This window comes from Larus michahellis, chromosome 4 (assembly GCF_964199755.1).
Source record: "Larus michahellis chromosome 4, bLarMic1.1, whole genome shotgun sequence".
NCBI lineage: Eukaryota > Metazoa > Chordata > Aves > Charadriiformes > Laridae > Larus > Larus michahellis.
The window spans coordinates 22,337,973-22,350,720 of record NC_133899.1 but is presented as its reverse complement, the minus strand read 5'-3'; the positions used below and the strand labels follow the sequence as shown (position 1 = coordinate 22,350,720).

Here is a 12,748-nt window from a genome sequence, read left to right as displayed (position 1 = left end):
CACTTTGCAAATTAACTCATGTTATCGCACCTCCATTTTGCAACTCTTCTCATGCTTGTTTCAGGAAGGACAAAAGTTTAGGGTTGGTCTCAAAAGCTTGAGTGTGCCAGGGCTCAGGGGGCTCTGAAGGCTGTGTAGTCTCATCTGAAGGGCCAAGGCCCAAAGCTCCTCATCAGTAAGACAAGTGTCAGTTGACACGGCCGGCTGCCATGCCATGGTATTGGTGGACAGCTGGCTGAATATGAGCCCGCAGTGTGCCCAGGTGGCCAAGGCGGCCAACAGCACCCTGGCCTGTATCAGCAATAGTGCGGCCGGTAGGACCAGGCAGTGGTAGGCAGTGACCGTCCCCCTGTGCTCGGCACTGGTGAGGCCCCACCTCGAGGGCTGTGTCCAGTTTTGGGCCCCTCACCTCAGAAAAGACACTGAGGTGCTGGAGCGTGTCCAGAGAAGGGCAACAGAGCTGGTGAGGGGTCTGGAGCACAAGTCCTGTGAGGAGCGGCTGAGGGAGCTGGGGGTGTTCAGCCTGGAGAAAAGGAGGCTGAGGGGAGACCTTCTCACTCTCTGCAACTCCCTGAAAGGAGGGTGCAGCCGGGGGGGTCGGTCTCTTCTCCCAGGGAACAGGCGACAGAACAAGGGGAAATGGACTCAAGTTGCGCCAGGGGAGGCTTTGGATGGATATTAGGGAAATTTTCTTCACCAAAAGGGTTATCAAGCCTTGGAACAGGCTGCCCCAGGAAGTGGTGGAGTCGCCATCCCTGGAGGTATTTAAAAGCCGGGCAGACGTGGTTTAGTGGTGGACTCGTCAGTGTTACGTTGCTGGTTGGACTCCATGATCTTAAAGGTCCCTTCCAACCCAGATGATTTTATGATTCTATCTGTGAATTCACCATGTGCAGTGTCGCCTCAGCTGGGTGGGTTCTGGCTCTCTCGAATGACACAGACTGATGGGGGAAGACCAGGACCGTGAGTGTCCTCTGCCCACCCAGAGGAGCAGGGAGGCCAGGAGGCAGCTCAGGGCTGCGGTCATCAGCGTCTCCACCACACTGGGCTCCATCGGGCTGTGCCTCGGGGTGCTGGAGGCCCCCATGTACCCGTACCGTGCCAGCAAGGTGAAGTGCCAGGGGAGGTGCTGGGGACGCTCTGCTGTGCACCGTGCCCGTGGAGGGGAGCCCATGGGGGCACCCACCTGCCCCCGGCCACCCACCCCCTGCCTGGTCCTCCTAAGCGTAAGCACCGAGACCGACACAGCAGCACCGGGACTGAGCCCTTCAGGCGGGTGGTGCCGATGCTTTACCCCAGGGAAAAGTCCCTTTTCCCACCTCCACAGCCATTTTCTGGCTGGGAAATGTCCCCCCTCCTGCCCACCCATGCCCCGCTTGGTGCTGGCACGGCAGTGCCTCTTCCAGGCTGCCCAGAACACGGTGACGAGGTGCATGGCTGTGGAGCTCCAAGAGAAGGGGTCTTATGCGCGGCCATCCATCCAGGCTGGGTGAAGACCGACATGGGGAGGGAGGAGGTTCTGGGCTGTGCAGGGAAGGGTTGGCACGACCAGGTCACCCCACCAGCTCTCCTCCCTCTCCGGGAAGGGAGGGCACTTGTTCCGGGAACCCCAGGACCCACTCTGGATCCTGCATCTCTGTGCACATGGGGCTGGAGGCTCTGGAGCCGCGCCGGGGCAGAGAGGGAACCACCGGCCATGGCAGCCCTGCCAACAGCGGGCCCAGGAGGGCGTGGAGGAGAAAATGACAGCAGCTTGGGGAGATGTCAGTGTGGGGCCAGGCCTGCTGGGCCCCAGGCTGTCCCGATGGGGAGCGCGGTCACCCAGACGAGCGTCACATCCCTGCATGTCCCCAGCTGCAGCGGCCGGTGGCCGCTCATCCCAGGGCTGGGCCCTTCCCCTTCCCCTTCTCCTCCCTCCTTATGGCAGTGCCAGCCATGCTGGACCAGTGCCGCCCCCTCCTCAGAGGCCGCTGCTTTCCTGCCCAAGCCCCCCGCCCTGCCTGGGGGGCCGGGACCACCCCAGAGCAGGGGCTCCTCCAGACCTCGGGGCTCGCTCCCCAGCAGCCCCGTCCTGGGCTGAGGAGAGAGCGGGAGGGGATGGGACAGGCTGCCATGACAGGCAGTCCCGGCCGAGCCTGGCACTCGCTGCCCATATTCTGCCTGAGTGCCGTGTGTCCGTCTGCCCAGCTGCCACCCAGCGTCCCCCGACTGAGGGGAGAGGGCAGCCGGTCCCTGAGAACCCCAGCCCCTCGGGCACCCCAGGCGGAGCACAGCCCCAGGGGTGCCCCGCTGCTGGGCAGGGTGAAAGCCAGCCCACGGGATGGTCGCCAGCCCTGTGGATGCTCGGGACATCTCTCTCCTGCTGGGAGAGGGGCTGTGCCCCATCTGCGGTGCCTCCTGGCGGGGATGTCCCCAGAGGCTGGTCGCGCTGCCACCGCACCCACGGGCTGTCCCTCCCGGGGACCCAGCGACAGCCGTGGGGTGGGCGGGCGGCTGCGGGCACCGCCACAGCCCGGGGTAAGGAGCGTGGCTGCACAGCAGAGACGGTGGCTCTCGGGCAGGGCTTTATTGATGCCGGGGGCCGTCGGGAGCAGCAGCAGCAAGCCCCGCTGCCAGGAGGCCAGGCTGGCATCTCACCAGGGCACGACCTTCCCTTCCCAGTCCAGGAAGGTGCCGGTGTCCTTCTCGGAGAGGCAGGAGAGCACCTTCAGCATCCCTTGCACGCTGGCCTCCACTGTCAGGGGGGGCTGTGGGGAGAGGGGGAGAGGCAGCCCGTGCCCGAGGAGCAGCTGGGCCAGGGCCAGGAGCCACCGCAGGGTGAGGGGAAAGGTGGCAGCCCCGGGCAGAGGGGCCGAGCAGGGAGCCGAGGGCATGGGGGCAGCCGGGGCAGGGGCAGCTGCCCGGGCAGGGATGGGGCAGGCGGGGAGGTCGTGGTTGGGGGCTGCAGGCAGTGGCTCCCTCCCGGGGGAGATCAGCAGAGGGACTGTGAGGGACCCGCCGCGGGGAAACTCCTACTGTGCGTCCGGCTGAGCTCCCCATGTCGGTTTGCACCCAGCCAGGGTGGAGAGCAACGCAGAGGATGCCGTGCTCGCGGTAGCCCAGGGACTGGCACTTGGTCAGCATGTTGAGAGCAGCCTGTGGGGAGAGAGGGCAGGATGGCGGTGGGAGGGGCAGGGGGGCTGCGAGGGGACACGGCCAGAGCCCACCTGGGGCCAGTCAGGGGAATGTGCCATGAGAGGGATCCAGTGACTGCCTGGAGCTCAGTTACAGCGCAGAGAGCTGCTGGGACTGAGGGGGGAGACATTGGAGGGCTTGAGCAGTTGCTTGCGGAGAAAAGAAGGTTGGACCCGTATTCCGCAAATCACACACCTTGCTGCAGCGGTATGAGAGATTATTTGCCAGATCCCAAAAATAGGCTTCCTTAATGGAGCCCCCAATGCTAGAGATGTTGATGATGGCTGCCTTGCTGCAGCTCAGCCCTGAGCCCGGGCTCCCCTGGGCAGCCTTCTTCAGCAAGGGCAGGAACGCCTGCGAGGAGAGGAGAGGAGATAAGAAGAGAGGAGGGGAGAGGATGAGAGAAAACAGGGGTGTGCATGGAGGTGGCACAGGGGAGAGGACCAGCTCCTGCCATAGTGGGTAACGTAGGCACCAGCACCGGAGCATCCTCCCTCCTCTTCCCACTGCCGCAGCCCACCAGGCTCCAGCTCCTGAGCTCCAGCCCACGGCTCCATGAGCTTCTCACCAAGTGAGAGCCCATTGGGCCCCAAAGCGGGGGCAGGACCCTCTGCCACCGTCCCTTCATGTCCCTGGGACAGCCCAGTTTGGGAAGCCAGCTCTGGCGGAAAGGACACCCACAAGAGCTGCGCTGTGGTTCTGGGGGTGAGGGTCTCACCTGGCCCAGCAGCAGGGGCCCAATTGTGTTGGTGGTGTAAACCTGCGTCATGTTCTCCAGTGTCTCATTCTCAAGTGTACTGTTTATCAGCATCCCAGCATTGTTGATGAGGAGGTTCAGCCCCGAGCCCCCCAGCTGCTCCCCGACTCTGGCTGCAGCTGCCTTGATGCTGTCGGGGTCGGCGACTTCTGCAGAGCCGACACAGGGGATGTCAGCATCTCCATCGTGGATAGGGGTCCCCTGTGTCCCCCCAGGACCAGCAGCACCCAGTGTCCCCACAGGCAGTGGCCCGTGGGCACGGTTCCCTCCAGGCATGGGGCTCTCAGGGTGTGCGCAGCGCCCGAGCCACACGCCAGGGGAACTGGGGCGAGGGACCCCACCTCGGGGCACCTACCGAGCGGGACGATGACCAGGTTGGGGTGCTTGGAGGCCAAATTCTGTAACTCCTGCAAGAGAGGGACTGCGTGGGCACGGGGGGGCAGGAGGGGCTGCGCAGAGGCTCAGCCTTTCCCAGGCAAAGCCCGTGGGGCTCCGGCTCCGTCCCTGCCCGGCCTCGCGCCCAGCACCCTGCTGCGGCTGCCCCGCTCCCCTCACACGGGGCTCCGAGCCTCCCACGCACGCCATGTGCCACCATCCCCTCCGCACATGCCAGGCACAGCTGCTGCCACGGCCGTCCCGACCCGGCTCCCTGTGCCGCGGGTGCCCGGCTGCAGCTCCAGCCCTTGGCAAAGCCCCTCCCTGCTCCAACCTGCTGCCCCGGCACCCAGCGCTCCTGGCCCCAGGACAACCCGCCGTGGCCCAGCCCAGCCTCACCTGCGCTCGCTGGCCCTTGGGGTCCCGACAACCCGCAAACACCCACTGGGGTGGCTCTGGCAGCTCCAGCAAATGCTGGACAAGCCCCAGGCCGATTCCACGGTTGGCCCCTGTCACCAGAACGGAGCAGACGCGAAGCCCTGCCATGTCACTTCTCCTCCCGCTGCTCCGTCTTGCGTTGTTTGCTCAGCTCCCTAATGCTTCTTTATAGCATGTTCCACGGCCACCCCACCCACTCGGGGCTTGAACAAACCCTTGGCTCCAGCTACAACCTCTCCAGCTCTTCGAACTCTAGGACAGAGTTCCTGGCTGGGAGCCAGCCTGCGTTACCAAAGGGCAAAAGTCACTTGGGTTTTCAGGCAAACTCAGCTGACCTTGGGAAACCTGGCCCCGTAATCTCTGGGCAGCCTGGCCAGGAGAATCTGTTGTGGGTGAGGAGGGAGGGAGCAGCATGTGGGAGGGATGTGGGATGTCCCACGGCTTGGGTGGGCTTGACAGCTTCACAAGCATCCTGTGGGCTAGACAGACTTTCCACATCATACCACGTCGTGCCACACATGGTTGTGCACAGACATTCTCTGCCTTGCTCTTGCCTCTTTCAAGCCGGTTCCCACTCTCTGATTGTCCCATGAAAGACTCGTGGACTGGAGCAAACCCAGCATGGTCTACTGGCAGAAGGCAGTGGACCTGTGTGGCTGACACATTACAGATGCAGTGCTAAGTTGAGTGGTCCCTCTGCCCAGAGCCATGGAGGACTCAGGTGCCCGGCACCTTCTCCAGCAAAGAGAAATGCCTTGGTCATAGCCCCATTCTCCACATCGCTCATTGGCGTGGGGCACAGACAGTTCTGGGCTATCAGCTGTGAAGCCCGGTGCTGCCCGGTACCTCAAGTGAGGCGTTAGAGATTTGCAGGCCTGGGACTGGTGTGCGTGCACGTCATGTGTTCCCACAGCAGTACGGGTGAAACCATATCCCCAGAAACCTCTTGCCAACCCGTTGCTTTCAAGAGGCAAGTCCCAGAGCCATTGCATGGCCTGCTGGGCAACAATGGAGACACTGACTCTGCTGATGTGTCATCTCCTCCCCCGGGATGTCTTGGCAGTAGCATTAACCAGAGCCGCTTCCTCCCAGCTGCAAAGCCAAGTGAGCCCTTGCCCTCCAGCAGCGGCTGCTTTCCTCCTCCCCAATGCTCTCTGCTTTCTGGGGCTCATCTGGTAGACACCGCAAGGCAGGCAGTCCCCCGTGCAGCCCTGGGACTCTCCTGCCAGTGGCACCTTCCCCAAACGCAGGCAGGGGGAATGTGGCGGGGGGTAAGGATGCCCATTTGGTGGTCCAGCTCTGCCATCCTCAGTCCCACAGTTGCTTCTGACTCAGTCCTGCTCTGAGACTGCAGCACCCTCATCCTCACAGAATCATACAATCATAGAATATGTTGGGTTGGAAGGGACCTCTAAAGGCCATCTAGTCCAACCCCCCTGCAGTGAGCAAGGACATCTTCAACTAGATCAGGTTGCTCAGAGCCTCATCCAGCCTGGCCTTGAATGTCTCCAGGGATGGGGCCTCCACCACTTCTCTGGCCAACATGGGCCAGTGTCTCACCACCCTCAGTGTAAAGAACTTCTTCCTAATGTCTCATCTAAACCCACCCTGCTCTAGTTTAAACCATTGTCCCTCATCCTATCGCTACATGCCCTGGCAAACAGCCCCTCCCCAGCTTTCCTGTAGGTCCCCTTCAGGGACTGGAAGGGGCTGGAAGGTCTCCCTGGAGCCTTCTCCAGGCTGAACCCCCCCAGCTCTCTCAGCCTGTCCTCACAGCAGAGGGGCTCCAGCCCTCCCAGCATCTCCGGGGCCTCCTCTGGCCCTGCTCCAACATGTCCATGTCCTTCTTGTGCTGAGGGATCTAGAGCTGGACACAGTATTGCAGGTGGGGTCTCACAAGAGCAGAGTAGAGAGCAAGAATCACCTCTCTGGATCTGCTGGCCGCATATCACCGCTGTGTTCACCTTCCCCCCGGACAAAACTACTTAAAAGTATGGCTGTGCCAAGGTTTGGTCCCAGGGAGCCCTCTGCACCTCAGGCCAGTCGCATGGTCACCATGGTGCCACCAAAACAGGCAGTCCTGCCCTGCCTCACCTCCCCATCTCATACTTGGGCAACTGACTCAAGGGCTCAATCGTGGACCTGACCTGTGCTCTGGCACAGAGTGGGAGGATGCTGCCACCAGCCCCACACAAAGGAAGGACAAAGCCCCGTTACAGTGGCAGCATCCACCATGCCTCTGCTGGGTCTGCCATGGTGTAGTCCAGCTGCAGGAGGGAGCAAGCCTTCCATCCTTACCTGCTTTCCCCAGGCTCTGCCCTAGACCATGGCTCGGGCAGCCACCGGCTGCGTTAACCCAGCACAGGACAGGCGAGAGAGTGGGTTTCATCAAACCAACACGGACCTCATGTAGATCTGGACATCAAGCCTTTGGGAAATATTCTCATCGATAGCCACCAGTTCTTTCCCAGATATGTTAAAAACTCATTGGATGTATATAAAGACATATTTACCAAATAGCAGTGTTTTAAGGAGATTTTTTGCAAGTTAGAGACATGCCACAAATCACAGGGGAAAACTCCGCTTTGTTTTCGCTAGGGTCTGTGAGAGACTGGAATGTCAACTGCCTCAAAGCTTGCTTGTGTCAAGACCCTTAGCACAGAAAATCGCAGTTGCCGCTGTCGTGGTGCTGGAATCATCATCACCATGTACCTGTTGGAGAGAACACTGAATTTTACACATCCCATCCCAGCATCTCAGCGTGAGATACTAAAACCCTTTGATATGCCCGCTCTGCCAGCTGGACCTGGCACGCACGTCTCTCTCCAGCTCGGAGGGGTTTTGTAATTCCCCCCGGACCCTGGAACACGCAGGTTGGAGACCGCCTCAGCCTTTGCTCTTCCTCCGTAGCAAGCTTTGCCAGCAGATGTTTGTTTGCTTTCATGTCCTCGGAGTAAAACTTACCATTTTGTTCACTCGGTGTAAATCCCAGAGCAGGTGACAGAAATGCACACAAACAGACCGAGCTTCCTGGCGTGGCAAATGAAAAATAATCTTTGTGGGCAGGTGTTGCGGGCGGAGTGATTAAGTTCACTCGTAAGAGAGAAGTAGTGAAGTATTTATTAACATAAACAGTGATTTAACGAAGTTAGTAGTGGATGCGACAGTGATTTTATGAGATTCAACGCCAGGGTACACTTGATTATTTACTGCACAGAGGAAGCTGTCAGGGAGACCCTCCCGTTGAGTCATGAGGCTCAGAAAGGACCCCCTGGCTTTCTAAACTCCTTCTCAGAGAGGAGCCATGGTGCGGCAGGATCCAATCCTAGTCCCAGACTTGGTCAATGGTTTCTGTCTAAAGGATTATATACGTGCAATCAATCCTTAGATCATAGAATCATAGAATCGTTTAGGTTGGAAAAGACCCTTGGGATCATTGAGTCCAACCATCAACTCCACTCTACAAAGTTCTCCCTTACACCATATCACTTAGCTAAGATTTCAAAGTTTACTCGCTTACCAAGAATCTGTTGCGGCAAGGAATCTCTCAACACCGAGGAGTAGAACCCTAAGCGAGCGTCCCCACTCAAGGGGAGATCCTGGCGTGCAGCCGCTGCCGTGCAGGAGACCTCAAAGGGCTCTTGGCCGGCCACTGTTTCTAGAGTAAGAGAATTGCCCTATAGCCACATTCCCATGGGAAGAAAATATCTAGGTCCCCACTCCAGACAGTGTTTTGACTGTGCTGCCAGCCATCCCCCAAAGTTCAAGTGCAACTCATCACACCTCCCGCTGATGGCCATGGCTTGAGCAGGAGCCGAGGGGAGGGAAAGGGGGGAAAAAGGGAGAGCACACCGCCACAGTCGGCAATAGCCAACATTTCCCCTCCTGGACCCTGTGGAAAATGTTCCCTGCTAACGTCTTTGTTTAGTTCCCCTGCTGTTATTCATAAGACTTTGCACACAGGTATAGTATCAGCACATTAAGCACACTTCATTCGCTTGGACAACCTGGTGGCAACCAAGACTGGGGTTCTACCCTTCTCCTTTCTACTGCCTGGAGCTTTTCTTTCGTGGCAGTGCCCCTTTTTGGGGTCCCATGGTACTTTCTGCACCAGCATCCCACGAACTGCCTTTGCTCCGATGGCCATCTAGCACTGCGCCGCCCAGCTTTTAGGCGAGATATTCTTCTGCAGGAACACGGCAGCAGCAATTGGTTCCTGCCCTCCTGTGCATCTGCAGCTTGGATCTGGGAGCTGATCACAAACCTTCCCTCTTCCCTTCATCCCAAGTCTCAGCCTCTCCTTAAGCTCTACGCATTTCATTTTTTCCCATTTTCTTTCCTGAGGCCAATCAGACCTCCTTCTGCTGTTCTGATTCTCCTTATTGGCTTGAGAGACTTCTTTGGCTTTACAAATTCCTATCGCTTTACCGATGGTACAAAGCTCTGGCTCTTCCAGCGGCCTGTCTCAGACTGATCTCTCCCTGAGGACCCTGACAGTTCTCCCCACCTCAGCGCACCTCTCAGACTGGCTTTCGGGCTCTGATAGGTCATTTCGGTAGCTTTTCTGTATTTTTACTTTTTAATAACCCCAGACCACAGCTATACTTACTGGTATACGCTATTTGCATGAGGGCTCTGCTCCCCAAAACAGCCTTCCATGGTTTTCTTCTTCTAGGCGGAGGATGATGCCATCACCCACGGTCTGTTAGAAACCCCCGCGGTCCCTCAGAACCAGATGGCATCAGAAACAAAAAATTAACCTTTTAAATCTCCTGTTTTCCCTGTGTCACCACATTTTCATAGCCTTCCACTGTTTTGGAGTCGTATCTTTATGATGTTGACTTTGCCCTGGGGCCCCACGCTGCATCGATGACCATTAGAGTTTAAACAAGCGCTGCTTCTCCAGGAGTCAGAGTCCAACCTGGTGCCAAGAGGCGGAGGAAAAAGCGACCAGCTTTGCCTGGCTCACCGCCCAGCCTCTTCCCAAGCGCTGCTGCTGTCCCCGAGCCTCTGGAAGGGACCTTGGACCAGCTCCCGAGAAGGGATTCAGGTGGTTCTTTTGCTCTGAAACGTTCTTGCATGGTCTAAACCTTAAGATGAGCGTGGAGGTCCTTGTTGCACACCCCTCTCCCACAACTCCTCAGCCAGCCGTATTTCACCCATGGATGCTTTCCATCTCACCACACCAGGAAGACTCGGAGCCAGTTTTCCGAGCCGCAGTCACGCCTCCTTCGCTATCAGTTGCTGGAAGCTCAGGTGTGCTCAGGCTCGCCTAGATGTTTGCACAAAGGGCAACGGCAGCGCTGCTTCCAGAAGCCTTTGAGAAACTCACTTTTCTTTGCCGGCCAGGGGAATGGGTGTGTGGCACAATTAGCTTTGGTACATTTAATCTACTGTGTAAATAAGAATAAACTCCCTATTATTTATCAAGCCTAGTTCCTCCATGGTGTACTCAGGGTTGTTTCGGGCTGTCACATACTAGTCACTTGCTGAAGAAGTAATAGATAGCGATGAATGAGCCGCTAATCCTGGGGCGGGGTAAAACCCACCCAGCCCTGCAACTGCTTGTATGTGAAACTGGGCAGTGCTTGTTCCCCCGTTGTGACTCATTTTCTTTTTGGCTGGAGAAGATTAGTGACACCCTGCCGTGAAGGGATCATGTAGGCAGTGAGGGTGAGAGCCTAACCTCCCGAGCGAGGTGAGGAGGTCTCAAGTAAGGCTTCTCGTGGTCCTTTTTCATAGCTTTGGTGTTTTCCCGGCAGACTGTTCCAGGCTACAGCTGCGTTATCTCAGAGCTGGCCTCGAGCCCAGGCACCCAAACCACCAGCTGCAGGTGAAGCAGACGCAAAGCACTCATGACCCTGGCAAAACTAACGGTGTCTTAATATGAGAAGAAACCAAGTCTGAGGCAAGTTTCCAAGCAGCCTTTGCCCAGTGGAGAGGACGGCTACAGGAACCGCTGGGTCTCTTCAGATCCGGATGAATCTGTGGGAAACACCTGGAGTGCTGCGTGCAGCTCTGGAGCCCTCAGCGCAAGAAGGACATGGACCTATTGGAGTGGGTCCAGAGGAGGCCATGAAGATGATCCGAGGGCTGGAGCCCCTCTGCTGTGAGGACAGGCTGAGAGACCTGGGGGCTCCAAGGAACCTTCCAGCCCCTTCCAGTCCCTGAAGGGGGCCTACAAGAAAGCTGGGGAGGGGCTGTTTGCCAGGGCATGGAGCCATAGGACGAGGGGCAATGGTTTAAACTAGAGCAGGGTGGGTTTAGATTAGCCGTTAGGAAGAAGTTCTTTACACTGAGGGTGGTGAGACACTGGCCCATGTTGACCAGAGAAGTGGTGGAGGCCCCATCCCTGGAGACATTCAAGGCCAGGCTGGATGAGGCTCTGAGCAACCTGATCTAGTTGAAGATGTCCTTGCTCACTGCAGGGGGGTTGGACTAGATGGCCTTTAGAGGTCCCTTCCAACCCAACATATTCTATGATTGCATGAAACCGTAGATTCCACTTGTGGCTACCTCAAGCAGGGAGTAAATGCATTGCTCCTCTTCCACGCTTATGGTGGGTTCTCTGGTCCAGACTCCAGAGAATTCCACCAAAGCCCCTGAGATGGGTGTTTCCTCTAAGCAAAGCAGTTCCTGAAGACCTCAAACCAGCTCATTGGAAATAGGAGGCACAGAGGCTTGGACGGAAGCTGGGCTGGATGATTAGTGCTGACGGAAGTCCAACACAACGCCAAGAGAGGCACAAAGCGCAGAAAACACCTTCACTCGCCACATTCGTGCACCAGACCCATGGAGAAGTGGGAAGAGCAGGATCGGGGGGGACTCTCTACTTGAGGCAGAGAGTGCAGAGGAGCTGGTTTTCCTTCAGTGCTGCTGGACTCAGGCAGGGTGGAGGGGCAGAGCCACCTCCTGCCCAGAACAGCCATCCCCATCACCGCTGAGCTGGTGGTGGAAGCCTGCTCAAGCCCTGCTGCTGACCAGGCTGTGGGATGAGAGGAGGAGGACAGACAACCAAGGTTTTTACTTCCCCTTCCAACCAGACAGTTTAAAAAATGCTGACAAATATACTTTTCATAGTCCAAATATAGACAGAGCGCAACCCATCTGGACTGAATTTCAGAGCCCATGAGAGCTTGATTCAGTTGCCCAAAGACAGACACTGGCCCACTGACCGTGGAATTCTTGTAAGGTTGGACGGTACTGGTCCCATTTTAGGACTGTCAGGAAAGGTACATGGAGAAAGCACGGAGACAGAGGCTTTCCTGCAAAATCTCTGTCTACCGGCATCTCTTTAACACTGAGAGGTAGTGCAGCAAGCTCCGGCTAGGTCCGGTCACAACATCGGTTTCACAGGAACTGACTTCTTGTTGCAAGGAAGGAGAGACAAAGGCAAAGGTGTTGTGGGTCCTGCCTACTCTGCCCTCGGCTTGCAGAGGCCACACAGCCATGGTCCCTGCAGGAGTTCCCCCCACGCGGCTCGAGAAGTCTCCTGGACTCAACCGCCATGTGGTCTAACGCCCAGAGACAAGTGGTATCGAGGACAATGGGAGAAGCAACTGCAAGTGCAGAGCCTTGAACTCCTGCTGAGGGGGGCCAAACGCGTCCATCACAGTAGGATGAGAGTGCCCACCAAGGTTAAGAGGGGGCTGAGGGCCGCACATGTGAAACACGCTTGTATTTATATGCTCAAGCGCTCCAAAATTTGGTAATACCAGAATCAGGCTTTACCAGGCAGCAGGAATTTACCAAGGCCTGTTTGTTCAAGAGAAAATAAAACACTGGGGTTTATTTATACGCAACGCTGCTGGTTGTAGTTCTCTTTAGTACCTTCTGGAAGCCTCGCAACGTTTTAACTAACAAGGTTCGAAAAAAATTTATAATCCCCTATTTTGTAGGCGGGGAACTGAAGCACAAAAGTGGGTCAAGCAATGTCCGCATTGGGAAGCATTCGGTTACAGACGCTTGGAGCCTGCCCTTTTTTCACAGTTCACATTTATATTC

At 57.3% G+C, this 12,748-nt stretch overlaps 1 protein-coding gene across 1 annotated transcript; it reads right to left on the bottom strand.

The window, feature by feature from the left end:
- Positions 1-2,551: 2,551 nt before the first annotated feature.
- Positions 2,552-4,915, bottom strand: LOC141743169 (C-signal-like). Its single transcript, XM_074586893.1, has 6 exons — positions 4,706-4,915; positions 4,287-4,338; positions 3,893-4,080; positions 3,370-3,528; positions 3,016-3,135; positions 2,552-2,747 (listed from the first exon to the last, which is right to left on the bottom strand). Exons 1-6 carry the CDS (start codon positions 4,850-4,852, stop codon positions 2,634-2,636), a joined length of 780 nt encoding a protein of 259 aa, XP_074442994.1. The 5' UTR covers positions 4,853-4,915; the 3' UTR covers positions 2,552-2,633.
- Positions 4,916-12,748: the final 7,833 nt, after the last annotated feature.

Bases quoted from the DNA above. Each gene is read 5' to 3' on its own strand.
- LOC141743169 (XM_074586893.1), bottom strand. From the start codon at position 4,852: ATGGCAGGGCTTCGCGTCTGCTCCGTTCTGGTGACAGGGGCCAACCGT. The intron at 4,081-4,286 runs GTAGGTGCCCCG...TCGGCTCTGCAG, and splicing joins CCTGGTCATCGTCCCGCTCG to AAGTCGCCGACCCCGACAGC. The intron at 3,136-3,369 runs GTGTGTGATTTG...CTCTCCCCACAG, and splicing joins TCTCATACCGCTGCAGCAAG to GCTGCTCTCAACATGCTGAC.